At 46.0% G+C, this 26,802-nt stretch overlaps 1 protein-coding gene across 4 annotated transcripts in view; it reads right to left on the bottom strand.

Annotated features, from left to right (window-relative positions):
* Positions 1–7: 7 nt before the first annotated feature.
* The window catches only part of GRIN2B (glutamate ionotropic receptor NMDA type subunit 2B), a 287,157-nt gene continuing 260,362 nt past the window's right edge, over positions 8–26,802 (bottom strand). For all 4 annotated transcript variants that reach the window (XM_007064060.4, XM_037883416.2, XM_037883410.2 and 1 more), the window contains 4 exons: positions 24,087–24,247; positions 21,722–21,909; positions 17,365–17,603; positions 8–14,262 (listed from right to left, as the gene is read on the bottom strand). In XM_007064060.4, the coding sequence (XP_007064122.2) occupies positions 12,364–14,262; positions 17,365–17,603; positions 21,722–21,909; positions 24,087–24,247 (2,487 nt within the window). In that variant the 3' untranslated portion in view covers positions 8–12,363. The remainder of the gene's footprint in view (positions 14,263–17,364; positions 17,604–21,721; positions 21,910–24,086; positions 24,248–26,802) is intronic.

Here is a 26,802-nt window from a genome sequence, read left to right as displayed (position 1 = left end):
GCGCAACTTTTATTCTTGATCATTTTATTTTGGTGGTTTTCATGCTACATAAAAATTAGTTTTTATATCAAAAAAATTATTCACAATATTTCCAAAATAGGTCAAGATTTTTTTTTCTTTTTTCTTTTTTTCAATATTTTTAATGTGTTGTTTTTTTTTGTTTTTTTTTACTGCAGCTAGGGTTACAAAACATCCCGTTTCCTCTCTGCCACCATCATCTTGCTGTCGGTTCCCTTTGCACAATTGCATATTTTAAAAAAACTTTTTTTTTCATTTTCTTTTGAGAAATAAATAGTCATTTGGCACTCCTGCCTCTGTGGCTCTGGTTCTCATGAGTGGAGGGGCCGGGGGTTGAGCATGTGTTGTGAAAAAACGGGACGAGGAGGAGATATTTAGGTCCAGAAGTTCACGCAAGGAGGAGGGAAATGTTTGCTCTGAACGAAGGCCTGGTAGGTGTCAGAGCCCACCCAGAGAAACCATCAGCTCAGGAGAAGTGAAGGAGGGACAGTGGGACAGTAGGGGGAATTACACTGCAGGACAGTGGTTTTCACCCTTTTTTTCATTTGCGGACCCCTAAAAAATTTCAAATGGAGGTGCGGGCCCCTTTGGAAATTTAGACATGGGCTGCAGACCCCTGGTTGAAAACCACTGTTGTAGGTGAATATTTATTTCTCTTTTGATCTATAGACTGAGTTCATCAAACATTCTCTGGGCAAATGTACATTATTTAAAAGCAAAATACATAAGATGCTGACCAGTGTCAGCTCTAAATAATCTCCCTCCCCTAACCCCAGAAAAAACTAGAATTTTCCCCTTTACTACTCTCCTTCAGCCAAAAGCCTGGAAAGCATAAAGGAGCCTTACACCATCTCCTGAAAGTCAACACACTCGAGTTCCCGCAAACCAATGAGGGCAGGATATCCCAAGCCAAGAACACCCCGCTGCTCCTGTGCCCCGGATGCTCACATTCACATGCTGCGATTTATCTCACATGTCACTATGGTGCATATAGAGAGTGTGTTTGTCAGGCCCCATATTTCTCCCCAGTGGGCATTGCTAGATTCTGGTTGGCCCAGGAGGGGACTGTCTGAGTCAAAGGCCAGCCCTAGCCACCCGTGAACAGCACAGAGCTGCAGGAGAAAGACGGAAGTGGGCATGGGAGTTATTAGTTCCCATCTCTGGATCTTATTCCTCAGAACCCAGGTCCAGTCCCTTTTGTTTCTATAAGTGGGGGGAGAGGGCAAGGGGGATTGTGCAAGAAGGGAGAGGAAGAATTACTGAAAAGATAGTTTAGGCTGTTCCAACCAGGCACTCTGGCTCACTCCACCTTGCTCAATCTCCCCTCATGTTTTCTAATATGCCCTCCACAGTTTAGTTAGTGTTGTTCCCACCCAAGAGCATGATCTAAAGGAATTATTGCTGCCAGCCCAAGAGAGAAACCTCCACCTCTCTTTTCCCTGCTACCCTTCCCTCATCACCAAGGAGAAGTCACCCTTGGAGCATCCCTACAGTGAGATCAGTGGCGACGGAGGGCCGATCTGTGAGTAGAACCTCTATTGTATTGTTCCATTGTATTTCAACAGAGATTGCAACATACTTGTATCTGAGCTACAGAATCCCACGCACGTGCCGGCCTCCCCTCCCCTACTGATCACCACCAACTCAGCTCTAACACACCATTTATTGCATATTGCCCAGGAAAACATCACAAAGACTCCTCCTGAAAGAGCCCCGGGAATGTCCATCGCTCCACGTCAGAGAGAACAGCAGTAATGGTACCCTATGTAATCATGACAGCTGGAGCCTGGTCTGGTCTAGATCCTTACTATTCAGGGATTCCACGGAGAGGTCTGGTCTAAAAGTGTACACTGGCTGGGTGAGCTGTATCTAAATCATAGTCCGCACTTCCATTGCCAAGAATGAGTTACGCCCTGTGGGTGGGGACTGAGATAGCAAGGAAACTAGTGAAAATATACAGTGGGGAGAGAGGGCTCTTACTACACAACACTGCAACCCACCCCGGGGTCATGACAGCGCTGGGGGCCTCTGCTATAGAATTCTGTGGTGATACTTGTGTAACAATTAAACATTTCCCCTTCTGAGAATCCACGGAGAAGTTAGTTAGAAGTTACTGTCAGAGAGGCCTTTTCTCTGCAGCAGCCCCAATCTCCAAATTATAGATGGTGCTTCGCTCACTGGCAAAGAGATGTCTCAAGATTGCCCTGGCATCAAAAGCATTTGCAAAGGAAAAAGCCCAAAGACAGCTGAGTGCATACACAGAACTGAGGTCTCAGAACGTCGTATTGCTGAAGAAAGGCTCCCTTTCTCCCACCAAAATGACTTTACAGATTTCCCCCTCCCCCCCTAACAAATGTTGGAAACGGAGAGATAAAAAGAGCGGCTTGCTGCATTCTGAGCAGGCGTGAAAAGAGAGCGCCCGCTCCACGGATAGGAATAGCCACCAGTGGCAAGAGAACCCTAAAGCCAGCCACTTGCCCTCTGAACCCCTCTTACTGCCACATGTGTTCAGTGGCGAGGTCCGTTCCTACAGCATCTCGTGAGGATTCTGGCTGGTTTCAGGTACCCAGCCTTTCAAGCATTTAAAAAAAACCCACACAAACCTTTTCTCCTCCTTGAAAGCAAAGCCTGGCAGTGCACAGGATACTGCTGGAGAGGAACCAGTGAATGCATGCAGAAGAAAGCAGAGGATGGGGATGGGTATCCTTTGAAATAAGGAGTCATCTAAGGGCTATACATATACTCTCCATTGCCTCATAAATAGATAAAAATATATCGAAGTGGCCAAGAGACTGGAACACAATGGGTCAGTTTAATGGAAGCAGGTGGCATAAATGACAAGAGGCAACAGCCAGAGGGTGTTGTTCCTTCCTCAGCTGTCTGATCGCTGTGGCTGCTTATCAGGTCCTGGGGTTCTTTCCCAACTATTGGCAGAAGAGATCTTTGTGTTATTCAACATAGCCAGTTGAAGTGCAGAACTGGCTGGTACCAGAGGGGATGGTCCCTCTGCTGGGATGCCACCAGTTTATTGATATCTCCTTGGGATGGGAAGGAGAAGATGCAGAAAGGTCACCTGCTGCCTCCCCATAGAGCTTGCTGCCTCCTCTTCTCCCCCACAATGCTGCAGAGCTTGGGGAAGGTGAACTCAATTCCCAACTCAAGTCACCAGGTGCACTGCTTTTCCAGGCCCTTCAATGAACATTTACACTTGCAAAACGAAGACAGGGAGACAGAAGACCTGAGATCAAATCTATCGCAGCTTAGCTCTCCCCTCCATATTCATCCAAGAATGAAAACAGGTTTAGTGCTTCCATGCTGAAAGTGCACTGAGGCAGCAAGAAAGCAAGGTTGCATCCTGCTGCAGTCATGGGACAAGTGCATCCCCCTTCCGCTTTACCAGGCATCTCCTGAAACACTCTACTATGCTGCGAGGGGATGTCTTCCTTCTCCATCTGCCAGTTAAGGCCTAAGGATGCAATGCATGTGGCACGCTGGTGTGGAAACATGGCACAGTGGCTTCAGCACAAAACTGAATTAGCATGTGGAATGGGTTTCTGTTGCTATATTCCAACCACCACAAAGAGAAATCTGCTTTCTAACCTGATCTGTGATGCAGAGCAGGTCCTCCAGGGTCCTCGCCAAGGAAGTCAGACCTGGGGCATAGCAGGACAGCAAGAGCAGCACCATGGCTGCCAGACATGGGTGAATTTACCAGGACACACATCAGCGCTAAAAGAAAAAGCGGAAAGGCTACCAGCCTGCAGATACTTATCAAATGGCTTTGCTCTAGCACAGCTTCCAACTGGACTCCCTCTGCTCAAGCACACGCGCACACACACACACACACACATCATCTGCATACACAGACTGTACACACACACAATATATATATATATACACACACACACACACACACACACACACACGTAACAACAGGCATGCAACATACACATGGTACTCTGAGGCAGCAGGAGCCCCTAGAAGCTGACAGTGCTCAGAGGAAATGACAGCTCATGGGAGCTGAATCCCAGCAAAAGGCTCAGAAAGGGGAGAAGTCCACAGAAGCCAAGAGGCTGCCCAGCATTCAGAGGAAGAAAGTTCAACTGCAGAACTTCCATTACCTACCTCACTAATCTCATTTATTCTGAAGCACGTCTAAGTCTCACAAAGGTGACATGGGACTCATCTGCTAGCCCCTCTGGGCCCACACAGATGTCTCATTTGACAAGTGCCTTCTCACTAGAACGTCAGCTGGGTAAGTCACAATTGGGGCACACCGAGTAAGCAGAATGAGCAACAGGGGTGGACTGACTGGCACTGCACCTAAAGCTATATCCAGGGTGACTAGAAAGTGAAATCTCACCAATATACTTGCACACATACTGCCCAATGTTCACACGCACTTACTCCATGCTCACCTGCAGCCCATGCTCGGATACGACGCTGACACAGCTTCACCACACACTGCATTGGCATACCAGCTCACACAAACACACACTTGGACATATGTCCACCCACACACTGACACACATTCCCATTTACAGATTGACACACTCTCACGGACTGCAACCACACTCAGTCACTCTATTCACTCACGGAAACCCCAGCACAGTCAACCAAAGTCATCCCTCCAGCCACTCCTTCTCATACTGACTTGCCAGGCCAAGGGGGAGCCAGTCCTCAGTGCCATTCTTTCCCATCTGCACAGCGTGGCAGATAATCATGCGATCAGTGAACAAATCAATGGGTCCCGCAAACTACGCAGGGTAGTAAATGCTGTTCAAACACAGCACCACCTCTCAAAAGTCCCTGCTCGGTTCACATCAAGTAAAAAGGTGTGGTAGAGAGACTCACGTTTGAAGTGGGTCAACCTGAAATGGATTATTGGTACATCTCCACCCTCCTGTGCACTTAACAATCAGCTGTCAAAGAAGGGAATTTTACAGACTACCACTCACGACTTTCCAAGGAAAAAAATTGTTTCATCAGGTTTCTTGCACTGGCAAATTTACCAGACTGCTCATGTTTTCCTTCATGGGTGTTCAAGGGCAGAACACAAGATTGGTGAAAGTGAAAGGCTGATATAGCTGCTAAATATCATCTTCTAAAAAAGAAGTGACTTGGCGAGGGCTAGAGATTTTCAGGGAGACAGGGCAGCAATACAAGAGATAGAGTGGCCTGCTCAAGCACCGCCTCTCTCCAACTATAGGATCACATGAAGACAACAGAGCAGTAAGATGGTAACCAGAGGAGCACAGGGAGCAAACAGTGAGGGTGAGTGGTTGTGAGGGAAGAAACACAGAGATAGGATTGGAGGAGTGGGATGAGTATTGGGAAATAGGTGGACATGAGGGCAGAAAGATGAGGCAGTGAAGCACTGGAAAGGTTTGAACACCTGGGTAGGAGGTGGATTCGGAGGTTGATAGAGAGATACTAAAGGGAATAATGTAAAGTAGCTAGGAACTGCACAAAGATAGCAGAGGACACAGAACGATGCAGTCCCTGGTCCTCTAGGGATTTGGGAGGACAATACAAAGAGAGGACTGTGGAGAAAGTGAGTAAGGTGGAAATGAAGGCCCAGAGAAAGATTCCAGCAGAGGCAAGGTCATAACAACAATGGATTCTACTAATACTCCAGAGGGACGACAACAACAGGGACCAGAGAAGAGAAAGCAACCAGATAAAAGCAGCAAGTCACCTAGAGGAGGAAACAGCCCTGTGCCTCAGACAAACAGTCCCTAACAATCAACAAATCTTCTAATACAGGAAATTATTAAAACCCTCTCCTACCCCTCCCCCAACCCCAAATCTCCCCTACCTTGGGTCCCTTTCTTAACACACACATATAACATCCAGATAAACTTTCCGAACCAGCAAAAGCAGCCACTGAAACAACTTCAAACACCACATACCAAGAAAAACCACAATTTAGAAGTCAGCTTCCTCACCCCGCCCCCAGCCCATCATGCCATTGTTTAACAAGGAAATACTGTACATATATAAAAATCGCCCTCTTCCCCAACCTGAATGTAGTTGCTTGAATTAGCTTCTGTATATATATACATATATATATATTTATACACAATACTGCAGTCAAGGAAGCAGATGATATAAAAGTCACAAAATGAATACATTAAGTAAATAACTACCAGTAGAACATTAGGAAAGGTCACATTGTTCCTACTTTGAGAAGATGCATCTTGGGACAGAAAGAGTCACAAAGCATACTGCAGTGTACTGGCTCTTGTGTGTGCACACGCACCACTGCCTCCTGCTAATGTCAGATCTGCTCACATGCATATTATTTCGCGCGCGTGTGTGTGTGTCCCTGTCCCTATGGGATGGAATGTCAGACTTGCTCAAGTGTTAATCAGCATTAGCTGTTTCAACTTTGAATGGTGGGAAACCTGAAAATACAGATTAAAAGCCCCATAACTACTAATGGCTAACGCAGATTCTTCTTTACCACAGTGGGTAGAGAACTGTGCTCTTGGAGTTTTAGGTCATGAGGTCTGTTTCCCATGATACACAGTGATGGTTTCACTTTTCTATTTATTGGGCATTACTAATAAACCCAATTTTTTTCCGTGTCCACATTGCTGTCTGTAACCACCAAAAAGTGTGAGAATTCACCCAAACATTGTGGTTAAGAGAGGAAGTTGAGGATGCTGGAGAGATGGAGAGGGGACTCAAAGCCCATTAAAAAGTGATCTTGTTTTTCTGAGAGATGCCCCTGTTCGTCTGTGACTAGTCCTGATGAGTTCCAGACAGCCTGTGATGAAGATGACACAATAATTTTGGGGTTGCTGCTGAGCCAGTCATAATCCCAACCTTTCCTTGGGGGAGGGTTTCTTGTGTGTGAGTGAATGGGTGAGGTGGGGCTATATGGCTTGGAAGTCTATTTGGTTGCAAAGTGGAAATAAGCCCTTGTGGGGACACAGCTTGGGTCCCTCTAGTTACTTTCTTGATGTGCCCTGCAGCATCCAGCAGCATGGTAGGTGTGGTCCACTTGGACATACCAGGTTTGATCAGCAGCAGGGAACCATTTATGGCAGATGGTGGGGGGGAGGGCATGGCTTTGAGTCCTTCCCCATTTGCTGTCAGCAAGCCAGGAGCCTGACCATGCCATAAGTTTAATGCACAAAACTCCCAGGGACTTCAATATGAGTCATGCATGTGCCAAAAATCATCTAATCGGGTCCTAGGCTTTTCCATGCCTCTAGCTTGGGTAGAGCAGGAAAGTTCATGTGTACATCCTTAGGCCAACAGTGTGGATGGTCAGCACAACGTTCCCTCGTCAGCACTGTCCCCACGCTTTCCCCTCTTCTGGCAACCAAATATAAGTGGGGAAATGTAAATCCCGCCCCATGGTTGCTTGACTGGAGTGAAGGGTGTGTGACAGGCCTCAGTCTGATCATTGGCCATGTTCTCAGGCTTGCTTACATCTATTAATAAACAATGGAGGTTGGAAAGCATGCCACATTTTATAGAAAGCTCTATAGCAAAGACTTGCCTGCAAGATCCCTGAGGTACCATGTCAACCTGTCACCAGTATCACATCCTTACTCTCTCTTGCTAGTACCATCACTACGAGGAACAACCCTAGGATAACAGGGACTCTATTCAGAATGGGTGTGGGCATCTCCTTGATATTAGGAGGTCAACTTTTGTGTGCATGCTGGACAGCTCTGAAGCAAAATGACCCATCCTGGCAACTATAACTTCACCATCAAACCCTATAATCTTTTAGGACATCATGGAAGAATCTTCCTCACTACATATAGGGAGAATCAAAATAACTCCCTAACGGAGTTTACAGTAGAGAATTGCTGAGCAATCTGAAGCCACTTGGGGAGTCCAGTGCCAAAAATATGGGGGATATGTTTGTGTCAGAGATGGTGATACACTTGTTTGAGGTGGGTAGGATGTACCACATTGTCTTGACTGACAGTGAGTGCTGATTGAAGCTTGTCTTTATATTTTTGAATTGATGTGTTATGTTCTGATATCAGGATCATGGTGTGTTGTGTTATGCCAGGATGTAGAATGTGATGGACTATTGTTATATCAGCATATATTATGTTATATTATTTTAGAAAACCAGTGTGACTACTCCAACAGGGCATCATGCAAAGCTTCACAGCTTGGAAAGTCTGACTGCCAGATACCCTGAAATTTGTATGGGATAGTCCTGATATTTTAGGGACATTTGCTCCCCTCCCATTCTCCTTCAGTGCCATACATACATGCTGGCACTGCTCCAGAAGAAGAGGGATGATGAGAACATTAGAACATCTCAAAGGGAACCATGCCTGGGGTTCAAATGAAGAGGAATGTGGCAAATACATGGCCGGAGGTGCCAGATTCTTCCAGGTAGACTGAAAACATACAGTACAGCTCATTGTAACATCCATGATACAATGACTTCTGCCCTTCAACCCGAACCTCACTATTTTAGTAGCCAGAGCCTCTGAGGTGTGAAATGATCCCATAAAACGTCCCAGAAAATATTGTCTTTTACTAAGGGGAAGAAAAAGAGAGAGGGAGATGGCGGAAAGGGGAATGGAAAACATTTGTTGGGCTTTGGTATGAAAACCCCTGCTTTTTTGGAAGGTAATAAGCATCACATGGGCTCTGTTCTAGCCGAAAGAGCACCTGATGCTAACATTACCTGTGTGCATGACTTGATTAATTACAATGAAATAACACTGAATCTAAAATCCTAAACTCACAACAGTGTTAATCACATCACTTTCTTTGCTGGATTATGATCTCCCCCAAACAACCCTCAACCCACCTCGTGCCCCAAACACTCTCACCCATGAAACTCAAGTAAAAATAAGCAACCAGAAAAGGCCATTTGCAGGAGAAAGGGTTAACTAGATGGACTAATGGTCTGACCTGATATGGCAGAAGGCAAGATACCAGACTTCTGTAGGTTGACCAATAGTCCAACCTGGTGCTGCCAGTCCTACATTTCCAGTTGTCCTCAGAGGAGGTATTCATGTGGCTCATGGCACGGTTAATGTTTGCAAAGTGCTTTGAACATAAGAAGCGCTATACAGTGTAAATGCTAAATCTAATTATCATGGCAAACCATCATCTGCCAATCACTGGAACTAGGGACGGAGCAAACTAGTTCTGAGAAAATGAGAACCATACCAAAACATTGCCCAAAACACAAAATCTGAATCCTTTAGAGAGGTTTGAAATAGTCCTGTTGACTTCTTTTTGGTTTGTTTTCAGTTTAATTCCCTCCCAGCACCACCTTTGAGCTTCCTGGTTCCAGCTGCAAACAAGGTGAGGGGAAAGTACTGAAATAACAATCAGAGGCATGCTGTTCTTGCCAGCTGTCAAAAAACCCTTGGGAAGTGCCAGAAATCTTGCAAGCTTTCCCAGCGCCAAGATTTCTAAGCCAAAGCAGTATTGGAGAAGTCTCTATAGCATCGGGTGATGACCCAAACTGAACACCCAAATCAATGGCTCACCCCATCACTGGCAAAACAGCGCAATATCTTGAGGCCCAAATTCCACAGACAGATGCGGAACAGAGTTTATAATCAAATGGGGAAGATGGGGTACTTCCACCATGGCATGAAAACTCTGCTGGCAAGGATCGAGGTGACATGCCAGCATCTTCAATTCATGAAGATAAAAGCAAAAGGGGGGAATCATAGAATCATAGATTCTCCGGGTTGGACGGGGCCTCAGGAGGTCATCTAGTCCAACCCCCCTGCTCAGAGCAGGACCAATCCCCAGCTAAATGGTACTGGGGGGGGGGGGGGAGGGAACACAGTGCACCTGATTTTCTCTTGCTCTCCGATTTGCACGGCCTCGACCTGCGTAAACCGCTTCCACATACACAGCCTGAAAGTCATAGAAAACAAACAAAACAAACCAACCTCACCCCACCCTCCCTCCCACCCTGGTTGCCCCACAACCTGAATTTTCACAAGAAGAGAAACATCAATTTATACAAAATGCAATAGAAAAAAAATATTTACAAATGAAATGAATGCCTTCTTGGTGGCCACTGTCAGAGGGCTCTGACCAGTCGCCTCGTGTTCTGGATTGCAGATTGCTAGGTTAGTTCATTTGGCTTTTCTTTTAAAGGGAGGAGAGGGAAGGAATAAGCAGGTCCCTTCCCCTGATACCATGGGTGAAAATTCAAAGACCCTTCAACTCCTTCCCCTGTAATTTCCTCAGTGAAATCTAAACAAACCTCCCACCCTGCCCACCCTCTCCTCACACCATGAGACTTTTCAGCCCCCCTCCCCAGCTTTAAAAAAAACTGAGGTCTTCTGTTGGCTTAAAAAAGGAAAGGTAGTAAGATAAAATCACCCGGGGCGCATTTAGGAGTGTGAGGGAGGGAGGAGTCTCAGCTCCAGGAATTGTTGCTTGAAAAAAATGGCTGCCTTCCTCTGTTTAGGGTCAATTCTATGCGCCACCCCAGTCAAATGTGGGATTTTTTTTAACCATCCCTCATGCGAATGAAGGCTGGCAGGACAATGGGACAGATCCATTTAAAAAGTCAGGGTCTGTACCACAAATTTCAGGGTGGGAGGTGCTGACCCGGGCTTCCACCTCAGTTCCTCCTGTTAAAGGGGAGGTGGACATCTCACTCCCACCATCACTCCCTTTAGTTTAGTTTAATTTGCATCTAAAATGATACAGTGGAAAGAAAACCACTTTTACCGATACCACGTGTGCTGGGAAAGCTGAGTACAGCGTTAGGCTATTCCAGCTTAGCACCTGTGCTAGTATTTCTCTCTCTCTCACGCGCACACACATACACACTCTTTCTCTCTCTCCCCCATCCTTCCACCTATGGTCTTCAGACCTCCTCATAGCTGCCGTGAGTGTTGTCATTTATTTATGTCATTCCCGCCTGCCCTCTGGAAGACAAGCCATGTGTTCCCACAGCACATTCAATAGCAAATGTAAGCCCGTATTCAGCAAGTGCGCACATACGTGCTGCACGTAGGCATTTAAGCAGTCCCTGCTACTGCCACGCTCACACGTTTTCCTCACACCTCCTTTTCCCTCAAAGCCAGACTCAGAACACTGTACCACCATCAGGAGGGAGAGCCCTGTGCCATTTTGTGACATATTTCTCTCTGCCCGGCAGGGGGAGGGGAAGGAGGAGGGATCAGGTCCCTTCCTGACCTGCCCCTCTACTTTTACATTGGCCAAAACAAGGCTGATATCTCCTGAAGTGGCAGGATGACAGATCTCTACTTCTGTCTCTCCCATACGCTCACGCTCTCTGCCTTTTCCCCAGCTTCTCAACCTTTGTCCTGCTGGGTTTGTTAGCTGTACACCCATTCCGTTTGTGGTATTGTTTCATTTTCCCACAGACATTTCAAGTGTAGAATGATCGTGTATACCCACCTACAAGCCAACTCACCTTATAAACTGCTCCAATGATTTAATTATGCCCAAAATTAACAATGAGTTAATTGCTAATGAACAAGCCAAGCCTTACCTCCCACCCCCAAGCTTCTCTCATTTTAGTGAACGCAAGGTCATCTCCCAGGCTTCCTGACCTCTGTGTTGCTTCCCCACCCCAGACCTAATAGCCTCCCCCATCTCTCCTGCTAGTCTGGCACAGATGTGCTGGCTGCGTTACCATAACGGAACCACCAGCCAGTCCTGCGTACAAATCACCCTTCCCGCCTCCAGAACATGATTCCAAATTTCAGTGTAAATCTCTCAGTGTATATGCAAATACATATTTCAGCCCTAAACCCCCATAGTCTTCATGAAAAAAAAATTAAAGAGAACCTCAATATAACCAGTATGTAAGTGCATCAAGTCAATCCCATGTTATGTCTCCTTCATTTTATCCATGTATTCAATATTTTTTTTTCTAAACAGTTTTAGGAAGAATTGCCTGATAGAGCATTTTCCTTTGTGTCCATTCCACCTCTTCTGCTCTCTCCTCCTGTCGCGCATGCGCTTGCGTATCCCTTCGCTGTTTGCAGTTAAAAAAAAACCCGAAACAATACGGTCACGGTTCCTGCCCACACACCTTCCCCTGCCTCAGCCCAAACACATACCTTCTTCTCCACCTGGGACACCCTAAGCGAGGATACCCAATTCCTACGTCAACGGAAGTGTGATGACCAGGAATGGAGGAGGAAGGAGGGAGTAGGAAAATGGAAAGAGATAAAGGGGGTGGGGAAAGAAAGAGGTGGCACTTGTCACCAGTGCTGCCCTAGAGAGAACTCAGAACTCCAGTGTTCCACAAAGAACCAAGAGAGTAGCAAATGGGCACCAGGTCTGACCCCATCCTGCCCTCCCACACTCCACATTCTCCGCTGCTCCCCACATGCTTCCCCTCACTCAGACATCAGACTCAATACTGGAGAGTTTCTCATAAACATGCCCGTTGCTGGAGCCGTTGAAAGCCCTGGGGGTTTTGTTGTTAGGCACACAGGGGTTGGACTGGTTCCCTATACAGATGTCCTTCTGGAAACGGGCTGGCACAGCCCCGTGAAGGGCTGAGACCACTGGCTTGTTGGTGGTGACAATGGCTCGGAAGTCCGGCCTGGCTTTGGGCCCACCTGCCACCACAGGCTGCCTGAAGAAATAGGATTTGCTGCCATGGAGCAGGCATTGGTCATCCCCAAAAGTGGGGATGAAAGGGTTTTGCGTGACCCGGTCAGGGTAGAGTGACTTGCTGAGCATGTAGCTGCTGCTGCCGGGGTTGTTGTGGTGGTGGTGGCTGGTGGCGGGCACTGAGGACTTGTTGTTGGCAAAAGCGGTCTCGCTGGATGACATGTCAAACATGTGGGCATAGGGGCTCCCCTCCAAAAAGCGGCCCTTGTCCTTCAGGCTCACGCTGCGGGGAGCCAGGGCTGACTCATCCTTCTGCAGGTCCACGAAGGTGTCATAGGAGTGCTGCCGGCGGAGCTTGTTGCGGTTCTTCTTCTGCACCTTGGAGGCAGAGTTAGATGGGCTCTGAGGATACTTGGAGGAGGTGGCGCTGGTCGTCACTGGCACCGGGGCAGATGGCTGGTCCAGCTCTTGGAGAGAGTTGTCCTCGCTGATGTCATAGAGGTTGCCTGCCTTCTTGCAGGCCTCACACCGGATACAGGGCTGGCGAGTGGAGTTTTGCCCCACCACTGCCGGGGTATAGTTGTGCAATTTAGAGGGGCAACTGCGGCAGAAATTAGCCCCTGGCCGGTCTTCCCAGTCTAGGTTGGTCAGGTTCTTCTCCCATGGTGCTGGCACTCCACTTACAACACCATGCTTGTGGTCATTGGCTCCTCCAAAGTCCGCTGACCCATGCTTGTGGTGGGCCCTGTTGGTGCAGGACCCTCCTCCCCCTACAGCATCGCGCTTGAACTCATCTCCCCGCTCTTTGTAGATATCTGTCAGGTCCACATGCTCCCAATGCGGTGAGTTCTCCTTGGTCCGGAACTGGTCCAGGTAGAAGTCCCGTAGCCCTTCCTTGTCCCTAAAATAGCGCTTGTGGTCTGGGGAGCGGGGTGGGCGCCTGCGGTAGGCCAGCTCGATCTCATCAAACTCCCGCCGCGATTTGGCTGAAGCTGGACGTTTCTTCAGGCTGTCCTTATACTGCTGTTTCCGCCGCTTGGCGGCATTGCCTTCGATGTTGCCATAGGTCACCGTATGGGTGGAAATGTCGGAGACATCTGAGCGGATCAAGTCGTCATGGCCCCCTCCGCCGCTGTAGCGATCATTCTTGAAGGAGAACTTGCCATAGAGGTCACCCAACTGACTGTGCTTGGAAGGTGGCAAACCAATGTCCAGTGGCTTCTTAGCAATGGACCTGGGCTGAGCGGAGAAGGGTGGGTTGTCACAGTCATACAGTCCATCGATGGAGCTGGCACTACCAATGCTGTGGGGCCGATGGTGGTGGTGGTAGTGGTCCTGATACACATTGCTGTCCTTCAGTTGCAGGTTGCCAAAGGTCCGTTCTACTTCGCTAATGTAGTCGCTGAAGAGGTTCTCCTCGCAGGGCGGGTTGTTATAAGATTTGCAGTCAGAGTGGGTGAAGCTGCGGCGGTGCTCAGAGATATCGTAGACTGAGGATTCACGGCGGATGAAATCCAGGGCACTCTGCGGTGAGCCATTGACACCTGACAGATTGGCCATGTTCTTTGCTGTGCGGAGCAGGCGCAAGATGTTGGAATGGGTGTTGTTCATGGTGGCTGTGGGGGAGTTCATCGCTGACTGGTGCTCCTCAATGGCTACCCCATGGATGCAGCTGTAGATACCCTGAAATGAAATGGAGGAGACAGGTGAGTGCTTCTGCAGGTGGGCAGAAAGGAGAAGACACAGGGCTGGGAGAACTGAGTCAGGGAAACAGAGAAAACAGTTTGTTCTAGCATGGGGCCCTAGAGTTTGCCAATCTTGCATCACTATGAAATGAGGTCAAACCTGCATGTATCAACACTGAGTATTCTTTCTCTCTGTATCCTGCCCCCCACCTTTCTGTTTTTTCCTTCCTCTCCATCTCTCTTCCTCTACTTTGCTCCCTCTCGTTTCCTCTCCCTCTCTTCTTTTCTCCCATTCACCTCCTTTCACCAGCAGAACAGTCAAGAGAGGAAGGACAGCCTTGTGTGAAGTTACTGAACAGGGACTCAAAAATCTGGGTTCTGTTTCCAGCTGTAGCACAGACTGCCTGTGGGACCATAGGCAAGTCACTTAGCCTCTCTCTGGCTCCAGCTGTCGAAGGGGAATAACAACACTTCCTTTGTCTGTCTTTTCTAGGTAGATTACAGTATGAGCTCTTTGGGGGCAGGGACTGTCTCTGACTAAGTGTCTGGACAGTGCCTAGCGCAATAGGGCTCTCATGTCAATTGGGACCTCTAGGGATTATCCTAGTATAAATAAATTAATTAAATATTAAATGAGAATAATGATAGTTTCCATTTGGGAAGACATTCATTTATTTGGGGTAGAAGGAATCAATACCTCACAAGATAAGGGTCCTCTTCAAAAGCCATTAATTCCAAGGACAAAACTATCTCCCCTGCAGTATACAAGCAAAGCTCTCTGATGTCAGTGGGAGTTATTCGAACCCAGCAGCTGGCACTTTGGATTCCAAGAAGGGCATCAGCACCACAGATAATGTCTGTGAGAACAGCCGCCTCAGAATTGGGCAAACACTAAATTTCTGCATGGATGCAAGGAGTTCAGGATAGTCTTGTTTTGCCCTGAAATTCATTCTCAGACTTCATTGAATCAAGCTGGCCAGGGACTGGTTAAAAAGGAGAAAGCTTCTCTTGTCATCTACTTGGATACCTTAGTCATCATCACAGATTAGAAAAGGAAATGAGGAGAAAGAGCAGGACCGATGAATGGGTATTTAGCTCTTTAGCGTTTAGCTGAGTATGGCACAACAGATTTTTTTAATTACTTTCAAGTTAAATCTAACATTGATAACATAAAACATAAGAACTGCCACACTGGGTCAGACCAAAGGTCCATCTAGCCCAGTATCCTGTCTTCCGACAGTGGCCAATGCCAGGTGCCTCAGAGGGAATGAACAGAATACGTAAATCATCAGGTAATCCATGCCCTGTCACCCATTCCGATCTTCTGGCAAACAGAGGCTAGGGACACCATCCCTGCCCGTCCTGGCTAATAGCCATTGATGGACCTATCCTCCATGAATTTATCTAGTTCTTTTTTAAACCCTATTATAGTCTTGGCCTTCACAACATCCTCTAGCAAAGAGTTCCACAGGTTGACTGTGTGTTGTGTGAAGAAATACTTCCTTTTGTTTGTTTTATACCTGCTGCCTATTCATTTCATTTGGTGACCCCTAGTTCAGGAATCAGATTGACATCCTTGGAAAGTGAAATCCTCAATTCAACTGCAAAACAGACAGCAGCAGTGCAAGATTTCTCCATGTTTCCCCAACCAGTGTATCTCAGCCATGACACAGAAGGACCACTTTTGTGGGTGAGAGAGGTGTTCAGATTCCATGACTCATTCCTCATTTGCCTCCTTAGTGAGGCTACCAATCTGGGGTCCAATTAATGTCAAATGTGAAGTGAACACCAGTGTATTATAAAGTGGACTGACCACCAAGTCATTTCACATAGTGACATAGGTCACCCAACAACTAGCAGAAGGTTAATGACTTTCAGTCATCACCAACCAGGCCCAGATTTATACAGATAACCAAGAGATAAAAGGATCTGCATTCTGTTAATAATCTCCTGACACATCCAGTTCCCCCATCTGATCTCCAACCTGGGATAAGATTGGGACTGGTGATATAAGCAGGACTTTCTACCCCTATTGCCCATTCAACTAAGCCATCTAATTCCCCCAAACAGTGTAGCACTCTTCATACGACCACTTTATTGTCACAGGGATGGTGATATCAGAATGGAGCAGAAGGAGATGCCAGAAGCAGGAAGAAGAGGAAGAAAGCTCTAAATGGAGCACAAATATTATGTACAAGAGGAGAAGAAGGATCACACAGAAATGACTAGCTGGAGAAGCTCATTTAGAGATAAAGGAGACTCTTGAAAGGGGAATGTTTATGGTAGGTTTTGCACTGAGTGAGTGCTGAGGGCAAGTGGCTATCCTTTTTTCCAGGGGCTTGTGTGTTGGTCACAGTATGAATTTAGGTTAGGGACTTCCTACTGCTCAAAACAATCACAAGACAGTGCTGATTTCTCACAGAATTATCTGAATCGCTCCAACACACAGGACAATTTAAGTTTGGTGTTCTAACTAAGACCAGAGAAGAATTGGTTGATGGAAAAAACTGCCACAACCTTTCCTCCAAGAATTCAGTGTCCTTTCAAACAATTTTGGAGGGATATAAAAGTTACAAAAAGAAAAGGAGTACTTGTGGCACCTTAGCGACTAACCAATTTATTTGAGCATAAGCATCAAATGATCAAATAATGCATCCGATGAAGTGAGCTGTAGCTCACGAAAGCTTATGCTCAAATAAATTGGTTAGTCTCTAAGGTGCCACAAGTCCTCCTTTTCTTTTTGCGAATACAGATTAACATGGCTGCTACTCTGAAACTTGTCATAAAAGTTACATTAACTTTTCTACATAGTTTCCCATTTTCACGACTGCCTCACCATTACCCAGTTTCAACAGAGAGCAGAAATTATGAAACACTGTGAGGAAAACGCAGTTCTCCCAAGGAAAGTGGTGGCAACCCTTTTAACATTGAAAACCAGAGTGGTCAAAATGCTGGACAATATAGTGGAGGCAACAGCCTTTCGCTGGCTGTGTGTAAGAGGGATGACCAAGAGAATCTAGTAGGACTATCCCATTTCTAATTTCTATGACTATATGACTTCACCTCCGCACTGTTCCTTCCATTTTCTGAAGACACTCACCCTGCTGATGGAGAAGACCATGCCAGGCTTGCCAGAGCAGATGCCTATGAAGCAGTGGCGGAATTGCCAGTAGAAGAGATGCTCACAGATGAAGGTGATAAGGCTGAGGGCCATGGCTGCCCCCAGCATATAGAAGACACCTGCCATGTTATCTATGTCCAGCTGGCTGCTCATTACCTCATTCTTTTCATTGTGACAAATTCCAGTAAGCCACAGAGCTTCCAGCTCCTCCATCTCCCCTGGAAAGAGACAGACAGATAGAAGGAGATAAAGTTGAGTCAATCCCGCATTGGCTGAGAGACTGGAGTAGAAGTGGACTGGGGTAGGAGAAGCTGACTGGATCGGTCTTTTCCAATGGCTGAGCCCTGTTTGCACACCAGCTGTCTGGTCATGGTGGAACTCTGTCCATATAACATTGTGACTAGCACTTTTGGTAGGATGCAGCATTTCAAAGCAGTAAAAAACCATTGCATCAGTCAGAGGAGAGGTAACAGGGCAACATTCTGCCATAACCAGACATTGGTGACAAAAAGCTGTATCACAGGACATCTGCCATGCAACCAAAAGTCCTCTATATTGAGGAAGTTCCACACCAGTTCACTCACTGAGATATCAAGTCATAGCAAGGTTTTCTGGCAAGACACTGCTCAAATTTGCACATGGTGCTTGGTTATGGACCTTTCAACCAGTGGTGAGCTGGAGCCGGTTCGCACCAGTTCACTGGAACCGGTTGTTAAATTTAGAAGCCCTTTTAGAACCGGTTGTCGGGACAACCGGTTCTAAAAGGGCTTCTAAATTTAACAACCAGCCAAAAGTGGCGCCTTCAGCACCGACTCTGTGGGGGCTCCGGGGCTGGAGCATCCACAGGGAAAATTTGGTGGGTGCAGAGCACCCATTGGCAGCTCCCCGCCCGGCCCCAACTCACCTCACCTCCGCTCCGCCTCCTCCCCTGAATGCGCCGCCCCGCTCAGCTTCTCCGCCCCCGCCCTCCCACCGGCTTCCCGCAAATCAGCTGTTCACGCGGGAAGCCTGGGAGGGCTGAGAAGCAAGCAGCGGCTTTGCGCTCAGGCCCAGGGAGGCGGAGGTGGAGCGGAGGTGAGCTGGGGCGGGGGGGAGCAAGGAGGGCCACCCGCGCCGCAGCAGGTAACCCGGGGGTGAGCTGGGGCTGGGCGCGGGCGGGGAGCTGCCGGTGGGTGCTCTTCACCCACCAAATTTTTCCCGTGGTTGCTCCAGCCCTGGAGCGCCCAGGAAGTCGGTGCCTAAGGCGCCACTTTTGATGTGATCGGTGTGGGGAGCGGCCACTCCCCCTGCCCCCCCCAGCTACGCTCCCATGCCCCTAGAAGCCAGAGGGACCTGCCGAATGCTTCCTGGGAGCCGCCCCAGGTAAGCACCGCCAGGACTCCCCACCTCACCCCCCGGCAGGTGGCTCCTAGGGACGGGGCGCAGTGGGCACCCACTACGGTGGCCCACGAGACCCTCCTGCCTGGTTCTGGGGGAAGTCAGGGGACAGGGGTGGATGGGGCAGGGGTCCTGGGTGGGGGCGTCAAGGAACGCAGGGGGTTGGATGGGGCAGGAGTCCCGGGGGGCGGGGGTGGGCCACGAGCCCCTCGTGGGGTGAGGAGGGAACTGGTTGTTAAGATTTTGGCAGCTCATCACTGCTTTCAACCCCCAGCACTGCACACACTGGGGGCTAGATGAACCAGATCACTTGATGGTTGATGGGGGAAGTTTTGACTGGTTGGATGAGCTGAGCCAGTTTCTCATTGACTGGGTGAACTAGGCAAGTTGCCAGCTCTGCAATATTTCCTGTCACCAGGCCAGTAGGGTATATAGCAGATTAATAAACTACATTCCTTTAAGAGGTTTACTTATTCTATAACTTTTGACATAGCATTTATTTAACCTTAGGAAGATTCAGTTTTTATTTTCTGTGAATTTTGAGGGATAACTTCAAGTGTTTAGTTCCAAACACTTTCCTGAAACTTTTATCAATTTAAATTTTTGCACTAGCAGGAAATAAAGCCTGAGATACCAAATGCAAATACTTAAACATTTACTTATAGGAGAAGTAAAGATTCTTAACAGATTCAGAAATGAAATTATAATATATATGACTTATAACATTTCATAATATTATGTTTTTGTTAACAGGCTGTAAAGCAGGATTGAAAGTAAAAGATGACACCAATTATCTCCAAGTCCAGTAATACATGGTTTTTAACTTTCCGTTTCAGTAAATTTCAATGAAACGGGGGAAAAAAAATATGTTTTTGGATAGGAGAGAGAAAACAGTTACTACTAGCACAGGTCAACAAATGAGCCAAAATGTTTATGAAAATCTTTTAGGCTGAAATTCAAAAGGTTGATGAAATTTTCCATTGAAATTTCTTATTTTAAAATTTTTCAATCAACTCTATAACTGGTCAAAAATAGACTGACATTTTCACAAAAATGTTTTCAGTGTTTTTGATTTATTTTTTCCAATTTTGTCAAAATTTCAAATGTCTAACCAGCATAAATTATTGCCAATTTATGCCAAGTAACAATAAATATTTCCTGTCTTAGATTTATTGCACACTCAACCCTGGCACAGGATTTTCAGGATCTATAAAGAGATTCAAAAACAGAGAGAGACTCTGTCTTGGGAATGATTTTCATGCTTCTGGGGAAGATGGGAGTTACTCACACTTTTCAGGATCAGAGACAGACAGGGAGAAATTCCCCACATTTATATGGTGTCATATTGCAGTGTGAGGTATTATGGGATTTTTATGCCTTCCTCTGAAGTATTCAGTATTAGCCACTATTGGAGAAAGAATACTCTACCACAATGATGTGCAAACTTTTCCAGTCACGCCACTCCCCGCAACCAATTAATGGAATCTGTCTGCACCCCACCTCCATTACTTCACAGCCAAGACTTCCTCAGCAGCAGGCTGCTTCTGCCTTGCAGGCAGGCTGCACCACTAAGGCAGGACCAACACCTGCCCCTCTGCCCTGCCCCCCTCGGGTTTTCAGGGTGGGTCAAGGCATGTGCGACAGTCTCTGGGGGTGGAGCCAGGGCTGGGCGTGGAGGCTGCCAGGAGCGGAAACCAGTGCAGCACACTGACCCACAGGCTGGGTGGCCCACAGAGGTGAGTCAGAGGATGGAGGTGGCACTCCCTCCCCAGCCCCTGTGGGGGCTGGCCCACGCCCCACTATGCAGGGCTGGCACAAGCCGCCTGGTGTTGCCTCTCAGCCCCCTGAATGTTCCTCCACACACCCCCTAGGGGGGGCGTGCCCCACAGTTTGCGAACCACTGCACTACCAGACTGATGGCCCACTGTTCTGTTAACCTACATCAATTCTTGTGTTCTTCCTGTATTTACTATACCAGACTTTTTTTTCTGACTTTAGACTTCCTATTCATTTACAAAATAAGATCAACATTTTTAATTTTCTAAAAAGAATATCCAGAAAGGAGTGAGGTGAAAGAGAGAGAAAAAGCACAAGAAGAGTCTAACAAAAAGGAAAGGAGTACTTGTGGCACCTTAGAGACTAACCAATTTATTTGAGCATGAGCTTTCGTGAGCTACAGCTCACGAAAGCTCATGCTCAAATAAATTGGTTAGTCTCTAAGGTGCCACAAGTACTCCTTTTCTCTTTGCGAATACAGACTAACACGGCTGTTACTCTGAAACCTAACAAAAAGGAAGCTCCAATCCCATCAACAATCCACCATATCTTTAAAGTGGCAGTATTTTATTCACTAAGGATTGGGGAAAACCAGCTTGTATACAGTAAACACTGATCAGATCTTTCACTACAAAATTTATCCCTGAATCCCCAACTTGCTTATTTATTTATTTATTTACTTTTAGGTTTAAGAAAGTTTCGTATTCTCTTTCCTACAGGCATGTTTAATTATTGATCACATGGGTGTTGCACAGCTTGGTGCTGTCTGGAAAACACAGGCATGCCGGAAATAAGTACTGAAAGCTCCATTCTCACTTGGATTTCTGATTATGGCTAAAACCAAGAACTACCAAAAATCTGACAAGGAAAAGCCTGTTCTCACACGATTTCCAGAGTGAAGACGTTCAGATAAACTTCAAATACATGTCTGAACTTTTGGGGGCTTAATTCTCATTAAACCTTTGGAAATTGTGATATTACCCCTGAAGATGTTATTAACTTGCATAAATCATACCCAACTGTGTGTGTCTAGCCCCATCCCTCTTCCAACACGCTTTTTCACTACTCTTGCACCGTTTATCAAGTCTAAGATGTCAGGGTCAGGGAGGGAACCCCATTTCCATACAGACAGGATCTGGAAATTTGAGAGGAAGCCCCTTACCTCTTTGCACAGATCACTTACCATCACCAAAAAGCTGTAGAATGGCAAGATCTACCTGACGCTTCCAGCCCGAGTCCTTTTGGATGGCAATGCCATAGCCAGTAGAGGCAAAAACCTTCCCACTACCAATCGTTACCAGCTTGCACCCTTCGTCTCTGCCAGCCATGTAGTTTAGCACTGCTGCGTCATAAATGAATGCATCCAATTTCCTGCCGGGGTGCAAGAAAAAGGGAGAAGACAGTAAAGAAAAGATCTGTGTGAGTTCAGATCATTGCACATAACTGAAAGGAACTGCTGATACCAAGAACAGTGGCCTTAACTAAGTAAGGATGGGAGGAACTCGTCCAGATAGAATACTGTAAATTGCCTCCTGAACCTTCAACAGGAACTGAAATCTGAGACGAGAATCTTTTTTGAATTTGAGTTAGATTAGATAAGGACTCATCTCTCTCTCCCTGACATCCAGCATGGTCTCCAAAGAGGCAGTGTGAAGGAACATTAGAACAGAAGTCTATTACAGGGTCAAGGCTGAATGAAGAGGAAGCTGAAGGGAGGTTTATGTTCAAAATAATATCTTGAATTTATATAGTGCCTTTCACCCCAAAGGATCCTAAAGTACTTTACTGAATACATAAATACCGCACAACAAATTAGGACCTGAAGTAAGGAAGAAAGCCATTTCCACTGATGATGTGATTTAGCTAAGCAGAATGTAATTATTCAGATTATATTTGGTCAGGACCCTGAATTTAACTCCTATGTTACTGTGAAAAATCCCATAGGATTTTTAACCGTGACAAGTGGTTAGGACAGCAGTCTTACGTCTCACCATGAAGACAGTAGCCTTAGCGTTACAGTGCCTTGCTAGCAGAACACGGCGAAAAACGAGTTCAGTACAGACTCAGAGGAATCACCAACACTGACGCTATATAATGACATGCTAGGGTGGATATGCTCGAGAGACGGCAGGTAGCAGAGCAGTCTGTTGGGAGCCCCTCTCTGCATCCCAGTAAAATAATCTTTTTTTTTTCTTTTTTCTTTTTTTGTCATGTACAAGGGGGAGCAACTAGGGAAAATACTGAACAGGAATTTGGATCTTCCAAATAATCAGATAGCTGAGGAGTAAATCCTACCACTAAATATGAACTGAACCACTTTTTACAGAGGATAAAAGACCTTCCATTTCCCACCTACACTCACGGCCACCTCATCGTTCTAATCCAGTGTAAGTAGATTTCCAGGATGGCCAGTATCCCAGTACATGTGCCTATCTAGAGTGAAGTCTGTCTCAGGGCATTTATGTGTCAGGGATGACATCTCTTCTGAACGGAGTACATTTCTAGGATGACATCTATCTGAGGGCATATATATTTCCTGGATGATGCCTATCCTGACATGTATATTTCCAGGATGGCATCCAGAAACAGTATAGTCATTTGTAATGGGCTACGCTCCCCTGAGCCTAGCAAATAGGTTAGAAATGTTCAGTCAATCTAAAAATTAAATTGGCTGAACATCCCTTAGTGCTTCAGAATAAACTTTATCAGAGGGTGCAGGGCCTTGCAAGCCAGAGTGAGGCTCAAGGATCTTTCTTACACCGGGTGGGGCCCTGAAAACTAGAGGGAAGTTTACCAAGGCCGGGGCTGTATTCATACAGAGACCTGTAAACTAGATAGGGCTTCTACCTAGCTCTCGGAGGGGAGCATAGTGACTGGTACACCTAAACAAGTTGTTCAGAGCACATACTTTTTCCAGTGAATGTTTCCCTCTCTGTTTTCCAAATTATCTATGAAGAGACTCTGATTTTCACAGATCTGTTCAGATTCAAAAGATTTTGAGAGGCACTTTATGCAAAGATTTTCTACCCTATGGGTCATTCGCAAACTATTTGCTTCGACTATATGCCTTCCACTATACAATATTCATTACTGCCATACTGGCGTGTGACTTATCAATCAAGTCACATGGTATTGCTTCTGCTCCCTGGTTGACTTCATCTTTTATGAAACAGAGGAGGGAAATCAAAGAAATTTCAAGATGATTGTACAAACACTTCTGGAGCAAACTTTGGCCCCACCCTGCAAGCTGCTCTGCATAAGGCTCTGCTTGCATGGAGCAGCTTGAGGCTCTGGGTACTAACAAGTATTCACAAGATTTTCTCCTTCCGCAAATATTCTTACAAACAAACAAAAATCACTTGTACAAATGTTAGAGGAAAACTGACAAAAACAGTTGCAAATAGCATCAAGGTCAAATCACTCTGGCAGCTGTCATGGTGGATGTCACCTTTGCAATAAATCATGGAGAATGATCCTCAAAGCCCCAGACACACAGGAAAAGAAGCCAAGCTCATGGTATGGACAAGTTTGGAAGGAGAAGGCCTCACCCAGTCTTCAGCGAGAATAGGGCATCGTCCACCCCCCTCTGGTTGAACTTCACCATGTAGCTATGCATTTCAGGGTAGTTGTTGCGAATGTTCCTCTCTGTGCTGCCATTGGGAACCGTCCCAAAGCGGAAAGGGGGCGAGAAGTCATTAGGTTTCTGGAACTAGAAAGGCACAGAAAGAAAATTCCTCAGAATCTTTCAGCAATAAGCAGTAGTTTGCATGAAAGAACCCACTTTACTGAGATAGAAAACATCTGTAGTGACGCCGAAGTTAGCCCCAATCTTCTTTTAAGGTTGAGTGGATATTTTTTTAAAAGAAATTAAATACTCCCCTACTTCCAAACATAACAGTGTCTGGCTGGTGCCTAAGTACCAGGAAGCAAAACTTATCCATCTAGTTTCACTTTCCAACCTGAAAGAAGTGCAAAAAATAACCGACCATCATGAAGGAAAAAGGAAAGTTAGATTTTTTTAAATCCTTTATTTAAAAAAAAAATAAAATACTCTAGTGCATGGGTTAGGAACAAAGGTCAGAAAGGATTTTCAGTAAATACAATATATCATTTTTATCCTGACTGTATCACTTCATTTCCAAAAATATATATATTTTTCAACTTCTTGTGCTTCCTGGGGCAGGAAGAACTGCAATAATAATGAGGAAAGGCTCTTCTCACAACATTTCCACCTCCAGTTTGGCAAACTATGAGTTTGCTTTCTGCTTTTGGGCATGTCTCCTGACTCAACAGCCCACTTCTGCTGAAGGTATGCCCCTCACTAATAACAACTGATGGCTGAGACAGGGATGGTGGAAGTAAACCTCCAAACCTTTTACTGCTTCCAAGAAATACACTCACCGTAAAACTCCCCCATGACTGCAAGGCAATAAGACTTTATATGCCACTTGCTTAACTCAAGTCACAATCAATGCTCTCTGGAGGTTTATGAGCAGTAAAATTTACCACTGCCAATTATCAAGACTCCTTAAAATCCATACAACAGGGAGACAGGAAGAAGCACAGAAAATTGCAAGCGAGGAACCTAATAAAAGTAGTAAAGAAAAAATAAATCATGCATTGATTAGTCAAGTCCTTGGTGCTGCAGAAAGGTATTTTGCATGGCACTCCCCATTTAGTACCATCTTTTGATCGTCCATTTTGGGGGCCATGAGAGGCAAGTTCAGATCTTGGTGTAATGACCAAACCTGACCAGATATTATTGAGATAACAGACTGGCTGGTGTGTGAGTATACGTGTGTGTGTGTGTGTGTGTACCACTGCCCTCTACTGCATGGAATATGTCAGACACAGGATGTGTGTGCAACACTGCACTCTACTGCACAGAATACATTCTATACACTGGCTGTGCTAGCAGAACTTTTCTTTTAGGTTGCAACCGGCCAGCATTTGTGTGCACCTGCATGTGCCATTCCCCTTAGTGGCAGGAATACATCACACCTATTTATACGTATGCATCGGACCCCTCTGCTGTCTAAGCTAGGGAATCTTTTCCCTTTAGTTATGATGAGTGTTGGAGAGCTTATTCCTTCACTCTCCCACTTCCCTGGTCCTTCTCGCATGAACAGAGAGCAACAATACCCGAAGTCCAAAGGTGCAAACAATTCGATGTTTATTGGGGTGAACTTCTAGCAAGCTTAAATACAAGTTCCTTTTTCCTTATTTTTGAATCCCAACTTACTTCCTGTTTGCCCCTAATTTATATAGTAATATTCTTAGCTATACCTTAACCAATCATTCTACTGAAATTTAACTAACCAATCCTAACATATTGTAACATGATTAGCTAACCAATTATATCCCACCACAATAATTAGATTACACCCAGCAAAATTAATTATACAGCAGACAGAAACAATCACAGAACCAGACAGAGATTATACAGACAAACAATAGCAAAGTGGGAACTATAATGACAAAACAATACAGAAGTGAGGATTTCACATCCCAGCTATTGATAAGTGAGTTCTTCCCAGACAGGATGCTATCAAACTAAGTTTCCTTTTACATTTTCTAGGCACTTCCCTTTCTCTGGAGGTGATAGGAATACAATCCTGTCCTGATAGTGCCTGACAGCCCAATAGCACCTTATTTCAATGTGACTAGTTTGGAACGTGAGGATGTGACTGTTCGCTTCCTAGCTTATGGCTGCCTCTGCTGCTTAGCCAAAGGCCTTAGCCTAAGAACAGGGCCTCAAACTGTCACAGTAAGAGAAGGCCCTTACACCAGCAGACAGTGATTTTGATTCTTTCTTTTATACCTCTAGAACTAGCCAAGTGATAAGAATACCCCTAAATTCTCAAAGTACAGGCCTTTACAGACAGGCCTGAATATCTATATCCTAACAATGAGATGGACTGGCTGCTGTGTGTGCGCGAGAGAGAAAGATAATGAATGCATCCACCATTGCTCCTCAGCGGATGGGAAATGTCAGATCTGGTTCCCAAAACACAGGCTGACACTTAAGAAAAAATGCATCTCAGAACCTGGAGTCCCTCCCAATGGGAGCAGACAAACTTGGAACGATCAAAAATTGTAATAAGAGCAAACCTTGGTAGGAAAAAAATCACTGCAGTGTGTTCAAGTTATTATTATTAAACCTCATCTTGGTTACAGTGGTGACCCAGGGCCAACCAAGCATGGGGCTCCATTGTGTTAAGTGCTGTACAAACACTGAGTAGCAGACAGTCCCTGTCCCAAAGA

This window comes from Chelonia mydas, chromosome 1 (assembly GCF_015237465.2).
Source record: "Chelonia mydas isolate rCheMyd1 chromosome 1, rCheMyd1.pri.v2, whole genome shotgun sequence".
Taxonomy (NCBI): domain Eukaryota; kingdom Metazoa; phylum Chordata; order Testudines; family Cheloniidae; genus Chelonia; species Chelonia mydas.
The sequence above is the reverse complement of the archived record's forward strand: the minus strand, read 5'-3'. Positions and strand labels throughout refer to the sequence as shown.